Here is a 14,955-nt window from a genome sequence, read left to right on the forward strand (position 1 = left end):
CATTTTTATAAGTATATCTCAATGTGCTGATATGGGGTGGAGTAAGTTTAAAATATTGGACCCCTACCATGGATGCAAAATATGATGAAACCATTTCCAGCCTTGTAAGTGGTTCAAGGACACATATGATGAAATGGGTAAAGGTTTCTTGTCATATAAAGATGAGATTACATGTCCGTCTTATTTGGTGTATCAAGCCAATGAAAAAGCTTCATTCATTTAAAAACAAAAATTATAAAAATATAAATTAATATTTTAATATTATTTTGTGAAGTATGATTGATTCGAGATACGAGAACATGAAAATTGTGAGATAATAGTCGGGTGGGGGCAGGTGGGAATATTAGTTAAATAGAACCATACAAAAAATGGTGGACATTTGATGTTTTTTTTTGGCATGCCTACCTTATATATAGATGCTTGATAGGTACATATGTGCTCTCAATTATCAGGTTGAAGTTGAACACCACTTCTTCTTGGATGTTCAATATTTAATCAATCCAAGCAAAATATATGCATTAGAAGAAGTAAAAAAAGAAGGAAAACTACGACAAAAAAAAAATTGAACTAAGAAATTTAGAAAATTAATGTGATTGGATTGGTTTTAGATTCCAATTTTAAAATATATATCTAAGGAATGTTTAGAAAGAAATTAAAACGAATGTTGTTGTTATTGTGAGTCTATTCAAATTTAATGGGAATAAAAAAATAAAATTGAAATTCTTCCTCACCTTTTATTCTTTGGTTTTCAAATTTGGTTTGTTGGGCATTGTTCTGTATGAATATGAGTTTGGATTCTAAAGTGTGAAGCCCATTTCCTTTTGTTCTTGAATCCTGGCAACTTTTATTTCACATATTGGACTCAAATTCCTTTTCCATTATCCATATAACAACACATTAATTTTGTTTGGAAAAATGAATCCAAAGCAAACATGAACTATTATTGAGGCTTTTAACTTCATTAGGAATGACAACTGGAGTGGTCATGGTCGAGTTTGTATTTACCCAATCCCGAACTCAAATCAAGCTGCTTTACTTTGGTTATTTTCTCATTAAGACAAAAAGCATGTTAACATGCAATAATACAGCTTAATAAAATGAAATAATACCTCATAATTTATATAGTTAATAAGTAAAAGAAATGCATCCCTACCTAGTTGCAGCTCCCACCAATGAAAAGAAAAACTTTCCCTTATTCCCTCATAAAGGGCTAAATCATTCACCAAATCAAGTTTTCTTAGCAGCAATTAGTGGAGATTACTCTGGCTGTAGTGATATTGCACTAATTATATTCTCAGTGTTATTCTTAAGTTTTACTAAATTTAGTTTTAGGACCTAGGAAGTCACTACTCATTACTAAGTAGAAGCTGGTATTTATTATACCATTCTTTTTCATTGATCACCTATCTGATATGTCAATGGCAATTGTACCAATTAATATATACTTTGCCACATCTTTGTGTTCTTTTTAGAAGTGAGGAGAACAATTGTAATGAAAATGATTTGTAATTACCTTTGTTATAAGACAAAAGCACAAATGAATGTTTTTATTAGCACCTTATCTCACTTTCTTCAAAGGGGATTCAATCATTCCAAAGCATGATAAAGGTATATGTATTATATATTTATATATATAGGGAATGCCAACCTTGCATGGTATCCAACTTCACCATGCAGGCACATGTAGTGTTAGCTTCTCTACTCTTATCAAGTGTATCTGTGTATGTATCTGGACACATTAAACTAACACTTCACTTTCATTATTAGTTGATTATGTTTAACTTGCTATACATGAAATCCTGAATATCAACATTCAAATATTCTTTAAGGTTTAGCAGATCTATTGATTGCAAATATTAGTTATATATTAAATTGTTAAAGGGTATATACTACACCATATCTTTACTTTTTCTAACCTTATCACGAGAGAATTCAGAGAAGTATGGCATCATAAAGTTAAATAACCAGCTCATAAAGCTTTGATGATGCATCCTCACATAAGCAAGTGTAGTTGAAAACAATTCCAACTAATTGAGGTACACGTTTGCAATAAACAATAAAAAAAGGATTCATTTCCATATTTTGATCAACCACTGTGAGATCTTGCTCCTTAAGATATATAAATCTCTCTCTAAACCTCTAAAAACTACCACTTTCATATATTTTCAATGTTTTCTAAAAGTTGACATGGATCTTTCGGTAGCAACTTTTTTCTTAAAGTAACCAAACATTCCATGTTGTTAATAATATTATCATGAATAGCTAGCTGTCTTTGATGTTGTTGTGCCAATGCCTTTATATCAATCAATATCAGGTTGATGATCCATGGTTGAGTCATCAAACAAAAAGGGCAATCTTCAAAATCCTAGTTTTCATTCCTTTATATACCTCTTTGGAATAGAAGGGACTAATCAACCCAAGTTAGCATAGCTTCCTTACTAGTCCTTTAAGTAAAACAGAAAACTTTTTATTAATCAAAACATGCAGCCGTCGCGAATTCACGAGCTAGTTATCGGAACTCCAATCATCTCAGAAACATGTGAACAACTTCATAAGTCAGTTAACAGATACTTGCCCAATCCTAACACTGGATGTCAATATTCAACCACAACATCAATGCAAAGTAAGACTTATGCTATATCAGTTTAACTTGTTTTTCTTGATGAACATATGTAACTCAAATCTAATTTGGTATATATAAATCTGAAATTTCAGTGAGATTGGGAAAAAAGATATCTGAAACTGTTAGGAGGAAGTTGAGCTTAGGGGCTAAGATTCTTCAAGTTGGTGGATTGGAGAGATTCTTTAAGCAGTTTTTCAGTTTGAGAGAAGGGGAGAGGCTTTTGAAAGTTTCACAGTGCTATCTATCAACAACATCAGGCCCTCTAGCAGGTCTCCTCTTCATCTCCACTGACAAAGTTGCATTTTGTAGCGAGAGATCGATGAAAGTCTTTACTCGGGAAGGCCAAATGTGTAGGATCCACTATAAGGTTAGTTCATGAAGTAATGTATATATACACAATCCTCTTCATCTCTCAGTTTTCCTTGAGTTCAAGATTTGTACATATTCTTAAAGTTATGCATGTTATGTACAGGTTGTCATTCCGCTAACGAAGATCGGGTGTATCAACCAAAGTGCAAGTGTTCAGAAGCCAAAACAGAAGTATATTGAGATAGTTACAGTAGACAACTTTGATTTCTGGTTTATGGGTGTCTCAAAATATCATAAAACATTCAAATACCTTCAGCAGGCAATTTCTCAAGCCTAGATGAATAACCGTTCCCCTTTCGGACTAATGAGCAGAGGCACAAAGCTTCATGTTCTCAGGACAAACATGAAGATACAAGAGATAATCATAACAAACTAAAAATGGGTAGCTATAAAAGAACATATTGTACTTTTTCTATGATAAAAGGGACTTACTTCATTGAATTATTCATGTTTCTGAATAAAACATCTCATTGGACTTTGGCTTTTAGCCTAATGTTGAGTAGGAATATTTGGCTGTCACTTGTCACTATAAACCCATGATGGTGAATGGATGAGGTTCATATCAGCTGAGGTGTGGAGGACAAGGCTTGGCTACCAACATATTTTCGATAAATATTGCGAGTGCGAGAGATATCGTGTTCAAGTGTTCTTCATTGGGTGCTTGCTTTGCTCCAGAATCAAAGGCATATACTATAGGATATAAAGATCAAAGAAGTCCAACTTGAGATGGGATAATGAATATACATGTATTATTAACTTGGTCTGTTTTTCTGGCTAATTATTAAAGCTTTCAGGCTTATGTAAAAGATTTCAGGAACTCCAATATTTCAGATTGTATTCATGCTATCTAAGTCTTCAATCATATTTCTGTGTAGTTAATTAAGTTTTAGTCTACTTTAAATAATCAATGGAAAGTATGATAGATAACATTGATGAATGAAAACTTCTAGTGCAATTACCGATTTCATTAGCCATTATCAATTAAATTGTAATCTGTTAAAATTCTCTTTGACCCATAACTATTTAGGTTAACAAACTTCCAAAAATATTTGTAAATGACCCTTAAAAAAATATACAAAAAGTGAAGGCTTATACCTATGGGTCTAGGCAGGATATATGTACGGAGTCTTACCTTCACAAGTTCCACGATTTGAACTCGACATCCAGGTTACAAGGCAAAACAACCGATGACCTTATTATATATATGAAAAAAGTAAGCTATGACTACTGACTACTGAAAACAATTTCTTGAGTGCTGAAGTTAACTTTAAGAGTAGAAGATATGGGTTTTGGAGTATCATTTATAACTTCTTATGCCTGCAAATGGTTTGTTGGTACCCACTAGACAACTTGTAGTACTAGATGGTGTTCTTGCATAGCACTTTACAACATGCACAATCATTAGTTGAATACACATGCATAGACAAAGGAATTAAAATTAATCTAGAAATGCAACAAATGAAAATATCAGTGGAGTAAAGTTGATCATTCCCTTCAAATTTCAATTGCACAATATTAATTCCTCTCAGATAAGATCAAGTGACTTATACAAAAAACAGAATAGTGATTTTCCTTTACATGTGGGGCTTAGAGATGATGTGAGAATGATTTGGAGATTTAACTTTTCCACAACACCTTAAAGTATGTCCAACACTCAATCCTACTGCTCCCTCCTGCACATGATGTCAATAGCCGGCCTAACATTACTTTCCGTTTCCGACCTAAGCAATTTCATGCTCTATGGCCTTGTCTTCTTTTTATCTTTTATCTTTATCATAGCCCTCTCAGCAAGCTCACTTTCTGATACAGTTTGTCAAAACAAAGAGCACCGATGTCTTCGTCAATGCCTGCTTGTGTTTCAATTAGTTTCAACTTATACCGTATGGCGTATGCACTTTCATATCAGTGCTGATTTTCACTTTTAGGACTTAAAGATTAGAGATTAGACTTTACTAGATGATTTATAGTTCACTTAAGCACACTGATAAACTAATTCACAAGGGCATGAATTACAAATCTTATATTTATGATACATGTAGATATAGCTATGAGACATAGAAACAGAATTTTTAGTGTTTTGACATGTGATTACAGTTGTAAGTAAATGGTCTATTCTCTCTTTACATGTCCTTTTGCTATCACAAATAAAACACTCAGAAACCTGGCATCAGAAAGATAGAATAAAGTAGAATTTCTATCCATTTATTTTGTATGGCAGAACTTAGAAATGAAGGGAAAAAAATTTCTGTTAATCTGTCCAACTTGTACAATCAGATTGTGTTCCTGTCATCAGCTTCAGTATTCTTAATGGTCATGGTAACTATGAAAGTGTGGAATGATCTAGAAATTCCCTATGCCTATGGGAAAAGGTTAACATGAAAAGTATTTGGTGATTCCCTTTTTCCACAAACTCTAGCATGTGCAATGTTTACCTAAATATACTGAGTTATGTATATTAATAGCTGAGTCTATCGTTCCAAAACAAGATAAAGTGATATCTATACACAGGGAATGAAATATGTTGTGTTGTTTCCAACATCAGCAAGTAGGTACTTATGTATTTTGACCAATAAATATTGGTTGATGTTTAACTTTCAAGGCATGGAATCCTGAAGCTTCTAGTTCTCTTAGAACCTTCACACCACATGTTTACAAACTTTAGGTTGATCGGACTATCCCCGAGAAGTTTCATTAGCATTTTTGCTATGAACTTTAACAAATTTAATATCTTAATTCATCCTTAATGTAGAGAAAATGAAAATGATTTTGTACTCTAGTAGGTTTAGCAGACTGTTGATTGAAAACTACTACATTGTTGAATAAAGAGGGATAGCATCAGAAAGTTAAAATGCCAGCTCAAAAAGCTTTGATGATACATCTTCACATAAGCAAATCAAGAAAAGAAGGTACCAACATCAACCATGAGTTACTGAAAAACAAATCAAGTGGCTCGGGTACGTCGTCTTTTACTTTTTAATCTACAGCTGCCTTACATGTTTGCATAAAGTGTAGTTTTCCAATGGATTGCAGGAGGACATGGCAATAAACTTTTAGAAAGTTTTTCCCTTATTTAGATAATTCAATATGGAATCTTGCTCCTTAAGATATATGAACCTCTCTCTAAACCACTAAAAAGTTTTTTTTTACTTTGATTAAGATCTTTCTGATGCATTTTTTTCTAAAAGCAACCAAACAAACCATGTTGTGAATATATTATCATGAATATCTGTCCTTCAAGTTGTCATAGTTCCATTATACCCTTCAAGATCTTGGTTGATGATCCAAGGATGAGTCATTCAACAAAAGGATCAAGCTTCACCTCCAAGATAACCCTTTAAATACCTCTTTGGAATACAAAGATGGATTAAACCAAGTGAACATAACTTCCTTAATATTTAGTATTCTAGTAGCTCAGGTCATTATTCTTCACCTAAAGCTATTCCTTTCAAAAACCTAAACCTTACTAATCATCAACAATGAAGACAACACTTTTTCATGAGCTTGTTATTGGAACACCAATCATCTCAAAAACATATGATCAACTTGAGAAGTCAGTTACAGTTAGCAGATACTTACCTGATCCTGCTATCCAATGTCAATATTCCACCACAACTTCAAAGCAAAGTAAAACATTCTTTCCCTTCACAAACAAACATCTACTTATTTAAGAAATTTTGATGGTTTTACTTATACTGAGAGATTGAATGTTTCAGGTAGATTAAATTCGATTACAAACAAGCTTGAAAGAAAAACCGATGGTCTTTCGCAAGGAGTCCGAGAACATAGTAAGTATTCTTGTAAGCCTGAGGTATCTTACCAAGTGACAACCATGGTTTTTCTTTGGTGTCATTCCATAGTCAAGAAGCTATTTGTCTTTTTTGTCAAAAGGATCAGTTTAACTCACTTCTTCGACTTAAATGATTCTGTAATTTCAGGGAGACTGGCACCAAAGATATCTGAAACTGTTAAGGGGAAGCTGAGCTTAGGGGCTCAAATCCTTAAAGCAGGTGGATTGGAAAGAGTTTTTAAGCAATTTTTTAGCATCGAAGAAGGGGAGAGTCTTTTGAAAGTTTCCCAATGCTATCTATCAACCACATCAGGCCCTCTAGCAGGTTTCCTCTTCATCTCCACGCATAAGGTTGCCTTTTGTAGCGAGAGATCAATCAAAGTCTTCAACGGTAAAGGTCAAATGTGTAGGATACGTTATAAGGTAAGTGATGAAATAATACATACAAAAACATCTACCTTAATATCTGAAAGTTTCTCTTAAACCAAAATTATCATCCATTTTAGAAGTTTTACTTATATCATGTTTATGTGCAGGTTATCATTCCACTGCAGAAGGTTAAGTGTGTCAACCAAAGTGAAAATGTTTATAAGCCAAAACAAAAGTATCTTCAGATAGTTACAGCTGACAACTTTGATTTCTGGCTAATGTGTGTCTCAAAATATCAAAAAACTTTGAAATATCTTGAGCAGGCAATTTCTCAAGCTTAGATGACCAAGCTGAAGCTTCTCTTCGGTACTAATGAGCAGAGGCTTGAAGCTTCATGCTCTCAAGACATACATCAACAAACAAGAGATAGTCATAAACAAACTAAAAATGGGTAGCATAACTGAAAATATTGGGCATTGCCACTGATGAAAGAGACTTCACTTCATTCAATTATGCATGCTGCTGCTCCAGAACCAAACATTCACAGTACTGTGGCTTCAGTGTGAGTATTTGGCTCTACTGGTCAATATAAAGCTTAAGGTGTGATGGATGAGATTCATATGAGTTAAGATACAGAGAAGAAGACTTGGTTGAAAAGTTGCACATGCAATAAATAGTTCACGGGTTCTCAAGTTGGTACCTGATATAAACTATGCTATACTACATAACAAGAAATCTCCACTTCCTGGCTATGCTGAGGGACAGGTCAAGACTCAAGGGCTATGTTAGAGCATTGTAAAAGGAGGTTATGGTAGAAGAATGGAATCCATGATCTGATTGTTAGAAATAATAACAAAGCTATTCTCCAAATGCTACAACAATATGGTTTGGTTTTGTAATTGGATTTTCATATTTTCACCACCTTTCCTATATATAACTATAAATAAACTATAATCTATGGTATATACTTAAAATTTAAAGTTAATTAACCTTTCTGTTTGTGAAGGAAAGTGTAGGCCCAGTAGCAGTGAAGTGAAATATAAAGAAAGCAATGAACAAAATCAGTTTAGAATGCAAATATATAAATGGCAATTTCCTAAACACATAGAAGTTTCATCTGAAAAATTATACATTCCCACACTTAAGAATGCAAATATATATAAATGGCAGCTTCTGAATTACTTAGAAGTTTGATTTTGACACTTGAAACAATTACACACTCTGGAATACTCGGTACTTGAATGTATAATCCGTGATAATCACATGTTGGAATGTATAGTTTTTTACATAAAAACTATAAATTAAGATACATGATTGCCCGGATGCATAAAATTCAACAAAATTAAGGGGTCCAACTTTTTCAGAAATAACTTTCAGAATTCAGATACCAGTTTATCATATCCTTTGGGGATTTTTTTGAGTATATTGATACTTCTGAACTGCCTAATGAAATAACCAGAACAAACCGCGACCGGGGAGCCTCCAACCACGAGGGAGTTCCATTGTTATTGTGGCATGGGAAAAGTGGAGAGTCACAAGTGAGACATCACGTCTTGAACCAAAACCTTAAGGCATTAGTTCCGTAGGCCTTTTCTACTTATAAACGTTTTCACTCCTTCCCTCGTATCCAATGTAAGACTTTATACTTGAATAAACTCAAAACTATGGAGATTGCAAAGAATTTCCCCATGGCATTTACTGCCAACAGACCTCATGAAACTGTCTATAGAAGATAATATGTAATGGAAATGCTTATGTCCAATTGGTTATTGTTCTCATTCTTGTTCCTTACACACCAATTCCACAACCCTTGAACACACCAATTCCACAAATGAATACTTTCAATAATTAGTGATTTGACTTCATTAACCGTTTATTACATATTTTAACGTTATAGTGATATATACTAAAATTTCATTGATCATACACAAGTTGGTCTATGAGGATGGATCACATATCCCAAATAGTGTCTCACTTCATGTCTCAAACCGATCAAAGTGTTCCATTTTATTACTTTTTGTTTTTAATATTTTTATTTTATCCATGTATTAATATATGATTGGCTTGGGACAAGGAATGAGACATACCAATGATGATTGCCTTATTTGGGGACTACACCTAAATGCTACAAATAATATATTTGGTCTTGTTTTGTAACTGAAGTACTGAGCCTTCACCCTTGTCCCTTGGACTGAAATAACCTTTCATTGTTGGACTTAGAGAAACATTGTGGAAACAGAATAGCTTCTGTGTTTTGGAAAGAAATTTCATTGTTGTAATTAAGTGTTTTCCTTTCAAGGCACAAAACATAAGAGGTGAAGAAGGAACATATGGTATGGTCTTTCCATGTGGGGCATGAGATGATGTGGCAATGATTTGATAATTTCCTTTTCCACAAAACACTGAAGTATGTCGCACATGGTGTCCATACCCAGCCTTAGATCTTCATTGATTCCTTCCCATTTCTGAGTTAAACAAATTCATCATACTTTGCCATATCTTCTTTTTCTTTAGCCCTTATAATAAATAGCCTAGTCAGGTAACTCACTTTATGATATAGTCTTTTCACCAACTAAAGCACACTAATGTCTTCAGTTAATGACTGTTTCTGTTTCTGTTTCTGTTAGTTACAATTCACAAGATCTTACATTACTAGTACCCAAACTCAAATAGAATATGCCACCTTTAATTAATGTTGGTTTTTCCGTTTAAGACTTGAAAAATAAGAAGATATATTAGGCAATTCTGAGTACTAAGGAGCTTTGAAGTAATTTACCTAAACCCTCTGTATGCTGAATTCACAAACTTGATGGGTGGGTTGCTAATTTTTTATATGATTAGCTAGGAAACATAAAAGTATAATCTTTTTTCCTCTACCATGTAATTCAGGATGATGTAAACAAATGACTTTTTTCCTCTTTACTTTCCCTTATCTAATAGAGTATATTTTAGAGAGGTATGACATCAGAAAGGTAGAATTCCAGCTAGGAAAGCTTCAATGACTACCTCACATAAGCATTCATAAATAAAATAAAGTGGAAATATATGGAGTTTTGTCATCAAGCACATGTTTATAAGGTATCTTAACAAACCATGATATACTACTTGCTATCTTTACATAATATTATGGGGTTAGGGATGACATGTACCTCAATATAATACCTTTTTTTCCTAAAGACAGCCAAAGATTCAATCTTCAAATGTTGAACTACTTTTTCATATTTAGTCTTCATGATGATCCATAGCTTACTCATCCTACAAAAAGTTAAGAGTCACCTTGTTCCCTTTTAACCATATAAATAGCTCTGCATAATCAAGGACTCTTCAACCAAGGTCAGAAGAACTCTTGAATACTTTTCACAATCTAGTTGGTGCACAACAAGATCCTCCAACTCCATTCAAAAAGTGAAACTCCACAAAGATAATTATGAAGACCTCACTTCTACATGAGCTAGTTAATGGAATGCCTATCATATCAGCATACCAGGCTGGGAAGTCACCAAAGAGATACTTGCCTGATTCTTCTGGCAAATACAACAAGTCTACCAATAAATCAAAGCAAAGTATGTCACCTTTATATTGCAAATTTGGATTTGATGATCCCTAATAAGGAATATAATTTTATTAATCATAGCAATTTTTATCTTTCCAGGTAAAGCAAATTCAGTTCTGACTAGGATGAATAAGTTTGGGAGAAAAGCTGACAGTTTTGCCCATGGAATCCGAGAACATGGTGAGTAATCTTGAGAGGCTGATATTCAACTTTTAACATTAGTACATTATGGCACAAACATTTCTGTTCTGTCATTGCCTCCAAAATTACTAGGCCTAGATTAGTTTCAAAAATATGCATGATGCATAGTTTGTCATGATTGGAAAATAGAATTAGCTTTTATACTGATGACTTGAAACTGTTTCTATGACATGCAGTGAGATTGGGACCAAAGATAACTGACACAGTGAAAGGGAAATTAAGCTTGGGAGCCAGAATTCTTCAGGTTGGTGGAGTAGAGAAAGTTTTTATGAGACTATTTAGTATTAATGATGGGGAGAAGCTGCTGAAAGCATCACAGTGCTACTTATCAACCACGTCTGGTCCTATAGCTGGCCTCCTCTTCATATCTACTGATAAAATTGCTTTTTGCAGTGAGAGATCCATCAAGATCTCTACCCCAGAAGGAGAATTGATTAGAGTCAATTACAAGGTGATTTTCTTGCTACATTTTTATCATAAATGCTCTTTTTTTTTCTTCTAATACTTAATCTTTCTTCAGACTTTGCTGACTTGTAACTCCAAAACTATTTGTCATTTCAGGTCTTGATTCCACTTGAAAAAATAAAGTGTGTCAACCAAAGTCAAAATGTGAAGAAGCCTTCACAGAAGTATATAGAGATTGTTACTGTGGATAATTTTGATTTCTGGTTTATGGGTTTCTTAAATTTTCTTAAAGCTTTCAGATGTCTTCAGCAGGCTGTATCTCAAGCTTAGACGAAAAGGCGTAGGAGTATCAATTATTTTGTGAAGCTGCAAAGTTTCCAAAAATGTATAAATATTTTACACCATTTTGTTAATAGAAAGAAAAAACTTCTTGTTTCTTAAAATTTTGGTTCCTTAGTCCAACAGATAAATTAAGTTCCTCAAAGTTTGAATTCAAACTTGGGAAATTACTCATTGGCCACATTTTACTCTGGCCATTACTGATAAAATATGCAAGCACATTCAATATCAGATGAACCAGAAACTAATTGGGCTATAATGCATTTAAACAAACAAATTTCCATATGCTATGAGTCTCTTCTGCTGGTTACTAGATTTGCTTCCATATTAAGCTTAACGGACCAAAACAACCATAAGTTATGATACAAATAATAAGATATATTCTAGTGAAGCAAAGCTAACCAAGACTGTATCCACCTCAGAAAATAAAAGGAATAATTGCAACTGGTATAAAGCATCATTCACAACTACTTGAAACCTTCAATGCAAGGTGAGGATGGTAAGATCTGGATTTGACACATCTAAGAAATTGCAACTCTGTGAGTGACACTCACTCTTATCTTATCTGCAAGGAAAAGAATCTCCTGAAACACATGTTCAAGTCCATGTTCTCTCATATCGACACCTTCATTTACACTAGCGCACCTTAATATTCTCAATCAACATGGTACAACTTGTGTTGTTTAGACAACTAATTCTATCATTTAACAATCTTCTTGCCCACGTCTGATTATGTTCCAGTTCTATTTTTCTTCTTTTGGCAAATGGCAATGCTGCTTTGCTGCTGTTCCTCCTTCTGGGCCCCTCGAGCATCTCGAACCCCGGACAAGTTATGAATTAAGATTCTAATTCTAGCAGATCCGGGGAAAGAAAAATTAAATCCATTTCGATGAAAAACAAATGGGAATAAAAACAGATTTGACCCCCAAGATATCAAATCCACAAAATCAGTGTTAAATCCATCCATGGAATTATGCAACAACCCAGCAAATCAGCAATAAAAAAAACCACAACAAAAGGACAGGCATATAGTTATTCAAAAGAAAATACAAATTCCATTGAAGTAGTGTGATACAAATGGCTATATACATTGGGCTGAGAGCATCAGCTACGCGGGCAACTACACGAAAAGCTTCAAAGAAATAACATTGTGCAACCTTTGTTTAAAAACATCCACTAATAACAAAAGGGAGCAAATAAAAAGGATGATAAAAGCAGCGAATTATCTTACACAAACGGCACAGCATCAAACATACCACATTGAACGAAATCAACCCGAACCGGAAGCTCCGTCAGAAGAAATATTCATCACCCTCTTATTCTTCCTCTGTTGTTCATATTCCTTATCATCAGTTGGAAGCTCAAACCTACAAACAGGGCATGAATTACGAGAACCTAACCAAGGAACAATGCAATCTCCATGGTACTGATGCCCACACGGCAATCTCTTCGCCACGCCACCAACACCAACCATATCCTTACATATGGCACACGCCACAGCCTCCTTCTCTGCCGTTATCTCCACCGTCGGCAACGCGTCAACCGCTGACTTTGCCGCTGGCGGTGCTCCTCTCTTCCCACCACCGTCCGTATCCGCCAGAGTCTGAAGCAACGCATCGAACTCAGCCGCGTCAACATAATCCTCAGGGTTCCCGACGTAACGGTCGGATTCCGATGCCTGAAGACGGAAATCAATTGAATTGTCTTCCATACCGGTCAGAATACCAGGCCAATCCAAGATCCGGTTCCTCATGCTCCTCGTTCGCGACGCCAAATCCCTAATTCGAAGACGAAGAACCTCACGCCTCCTACGGCTCAAATCTTCGTCATCTCCAGGAAGATCCACGTTATCGATTTGATCTTCGTGTTCTTCTTCTCCGTCTTCCTCTTCGTCTTCATCATCATCGTCGTTATCCAAGCCACCGAGCTCGATCCTGAGGAAATCGTTATCAGGAGAGCGAGACGGAGGAGGAGGGGGAGAAGCGTCGTCGTCACGCGCGGAATGAGCGATGAGGTGAAGGAGGTGGAGGAAGTGAGAAGCGAAATAAGGATCATCGGAATCAGAAGGGGAGAGAGAGGGATTATCGAGAGCGGTGGGAGGAGGGATGAGTTCGACGAAGCCGTTTTTGCAATCGCCGCATATGACGTCGGTGAGGTTGGGGAGGGTTTCGGTGGAGACGCGTTTGTCGCAGTGGTAGCACCAGTACGGTGGCTGAGACGCTGGTTCCGACATGGTAAGGATCGGAGAGTGGTTGTTGTTTGGTTATTGGTTCTAATAATCCTTATCCCCACATCCCACCCAAATTTTCTGCCATATAACAAATAATTACCTATTTCTCACAAAATTTATATAATACCTTTTTGTCATATCAAACAAATTTTGTTTTTACCGTTTTAATATGCTTATATTTTGCTTTGTTCTATTTATAAATAAAACTTAAAATTCTTCTATATCTTATCCTGTTATTATCATACATGAACATACAATTACCATAATGTCTTTGTTCTATATCTTATCCATCAAAAGAGTCTTCATTATTTTAAGGGAATTTAATTTGTAACAACTAATAAAAATTTAAGTAGTTAAGGTACTTTCATTATAATAAAAATATTTAGGTGAGAGACATAGGAATATACAATGCTTTTTAAACTAATAACAATTACATGCTAATAAGGCTTAATAAAATTGCTTCCTTTGGCTTATTAGCACCCATATTTTACCCTTAATTTGTTGTAAACTTGAGAAGAGATTTAAAAGAAGGATCCCACATTTTTTTGTCTAAATTGAAGATATACAAAATGTATTTCTTTTTGTCTAAATTAAAGAAACTACACAATAGGAATGAAACAAGAAAAAAGATGTTAGTGGCCTAAGCAAAATGAATCAAAATCACAACCCATTCCAAACTTAACACAAGCATTGACGCAGTATAAGATGCACATCCACCTTGCAAGGTTTATGAGTCCATTGTGAGTGATACTTGTGCACCCTTGCAATCCCACTTGTAATGCATCATCAGTAATTCCTATATATTAACATAAACAGTAGAATGCCCTGTCAAGTATATTTTAAATTTGAACTCTCCAAATTAAGTAATCAAAAGGTGATGTGATAGGATTGATAAGGTTGGGCCTAAACCTTGTATTAGAAATGTATATAGAAGGGATTGAAGTGTAATTGATAAAGGGTATTACGCAAATTGAGGACCCTTAGTAGCTATAACAACAAGATCAGAATCAGTGACCCCAGGATAGAAGGAACGACAAAGTGACTGTGCAACATCCAACTCAACCAAGCGTGTCAAGATC

The 14,955-nt window shown here is 34.8% G+C and overlaps 4 protein-coding genes across 7 annotated transcripts; 3 read left to right on the top strand and 1 right to left on the bottom strand.

Moving 5' to 3' along the window:
• On the top strand, positions 2,246 to 3,694 carry LOC109346527 (GEM-like protein 4). 4 transcript variants are annotated; one of them, XM_019586127.1, is made up of 5 exons: positions 2,249 to 2,623; positions 2,716 to 2,990; positions 3,096 to 3,163; positions 3,252 to 3,320; positions 3,420 to 3,694. In XM_019586127.1, exons 1-4 carry the CDS (start codon positions 2,482 to 2,484, stop codon positions 3,271 to 3,273), a joined length of 507 nt encoding a protein of 168 aa, XP_019441672.1. In that variant the 5' UTR covers positions 2,249 to 2,481; the 3' UTR covers positions 3,274 to 3,320; positions 3,420 to 3,694. The 4 variants fall into 4 exon arrangements, 3 of the variants coding, with proteins under 3 accessions (XP_019441672.1, XP_019441670.1, XP_019441671.1); XR_002107532.1 differs by having other exon boundaries at positions 2,246 to 2,623; positions 3,096 to 3,320; XM_019586126.1 differs by having other exon boundaries at positions 2,252 to 2,623; positions 3,252 to 3,694.
• LOC109346528 (GEM-like protein 4) lies at positions 6,265 to 7,986 on the top strand. The gene is made up of 4 exons (XM_019586128.1): positions 6,265 to 6,616; positions 6,706 to 6,777; positions 6,928 to 7,202; positions 7,316 to 7,986. Exons 1-4 carry the CDS (start codon positions 6,469 to 6,471, stop codon positions 7,487 to 7,489), a joined length of 669 nt encoding a protein of 222 aa, XP_019441673.1. The 5' UTR covers positions 6,265 to 6,468; the 3' UTR covers positions 7,490 to 7,986.
• LOC109346530 (GEM-like protein 4) lies at positions 10,468 to 12,636 on the top strand. Its single transcript, XM_019586130.1, has 4 exons — positions 10,468 to 10,711; positions 10,801 to 10,881; positions 11,079 to 11,353; positions 11,464 to 12,636. Exons 1-4 carry the CDS (start codon positions 10,576 to 10,578, stop codon positions 11,635 to 11,637), a joined length of 666 nt encoding a protein of 221 aa, XP_019441675.1. The 5' UTR covers positions 10,468 to 10,575; the 3' UTR covers positions 11,638 to 12,636.
• LOC109346529 (E3 ubiquitin-protein ligase CIP8-like) lies at positions 12,676 to 13,954 on the bottom strand. The gene has a single exon (XM_019586129.1). It carries the CDS (start codon positions 13,877 to 13,879, stop codon positions 12,917 to 12,919), a length of 963 nt encoding a protein of 320 aa, XP_019441674.1. The 5' UTR covers positions 13,880 to 13,954; the 3' UTR covers positions 12,676 to 12,916.

This window comes from Lupinus angustifolius, chromosome LG04 (assembly GCF_001865875.1).
Source record: "Lupinus angustifolius cultivar Tanjil chromosome LG04, LupAngTanjil_v1.0, whole genome shotgun sequence".
Taxonomy (NCBI): domain Eukaryota; kingdom Viridiplantae; phylum Streptophyta; class Magnoliopsida; order Fabales; family Fabaceae; genus Lupinus; species Lupinus angustifolius.

Excerpts from the sequence above, each read along its gene's own strand:
- LOC109346529 (XM_019586129.1), bottom strand. The coding sequence starts at position 13,879 with ATGTCGGAACCAGCGTCTCAGCCACCGTACTGGTGCTACCACTGCGAC.
- LOC109346530 (XM_019586130.1), top strand. The coding sequence starts at position 10,576 with ATGAAGACCTCACTTCTACATGAGCTAGTTAATGGAATGCCTATCATA. Across the intron at positions 10,712-10,800 it reads TACCAATAAATCAAAGCAAA|GTAAAGCAAATTCAGTTCTG; the intron begins GTATGTCACCTT and ends TTATCTTTCCAG. Across the intron at positions 10,882-11,078 it reads CCATGGAATCCGAGAACATG|TGAGATTGGGACCAAAGATA; the intron begins GTGAGTAATCTT and ends TATGACATGCAG.
- LOC109346528 (XM_019586128.1), top strand. The coding sequence starts at position 6,469 with ATGAAGACAACACTTTTTCATGAGCTTGTTATTGGAACACCAATCATC. Across the intron at positions 6,617-6,705 it reads CACCACAACTTCAAAGCAAA|GTAGATTAAATTCGATTACA; the intron begins GTAAAACATTCT and ends TGAATGTTTCAG. Across the intron at positions 6,778-6,927 it reads GCAAGGAGTCCGAGAACATA|GGAGACTGGCACCAAAGATA; the intron begins GTAAGTATTCTT and ends CTGTAATTTCAG.
- LOC109346527 (XM_019586125.1), top strand. The coding sequence starts at position 2,482 with ATGCAGCCGTCGCGAATTCACGAGCTAGTTATCGGAACTCCAATCATC. Across the intron at positions 2,624-2,715 it reads AACCACAACATCAATGCAAA|TGAGATTGGGAAAAAAGATA; the intron begins GTAAGACTTATG and ends CTGAAATTTCAG. Across the intron at positions 2,991-3,095 it reads TGTGTAGGATCCACTATAAG|GTTGTCATTCCGCTAACGAA; the intron begins GTTAGTTCATGA and ends TGTTATGTACAG.